This window comes from Trypanosoma grayi, assembly GCF_000691245.1.
Source record: "Trypanosoma grayi strain ANR4 Tgr_2755_V1, whole genome shotgun sequence".
Lineage (NCBI taxonomy): Eukaryota > Euglenozoa > Kinetoplastea > Trypanosomatida > Trypanosomatidae > Trypanosoma > Trypanosoma grayi.
In genome coordinates, this window is record NW_008828373.1 from 1 (window position 1) to 329 (window position 329).

The 329-nt window shown below is 55.6% G+C and overlaps 1 protein-coding gene across 1 annotated transcript; it reads right to left on the reverse strand.

The window, feature by feature from the left end:
* On the reverse strand, positions 1–329 carry DQ04_27551000 (receptor-type adenylate cyclase; the record flags this gene model as incomplete). Its single annotated transcript, XM_009318380.1, has 1 exon — positions 1–329. A coding segment is annotated over one exon (329 nt), but the record flags the coding sequence as incomplete, so codon positions are not given.

Sequence of the window (329 nt, forward strand, 5' to 3'; positions counted from 1 at the left end):
CGTCTGGGGCGGCCTGCGAAGCGCATCCAGCACCGTCTTTGAATGGGCCATACAGCATGTCATCCACACTGATGGCAACGTTCTTGTAGAAGAAGTCAATAACCAACTCCCCGCTTACTTTGTCCATACGCGAGAGAACAGTTTTCAACAGCAGTGTGTTGGCAAAGCTCCTCAGCGCTATTGGGGTCCTCTTCATCATGTCCTCCACAGCAGCATGGAACTTCTGCACCGTCGCAGACGTCGTGCTCTCGTCTGCCCAGTGCGGCAGGCTCGTCGCGAACACGAGGCGTTGTGCAGCCGCACTCCCATTGAACGCAGCAACAAACTCA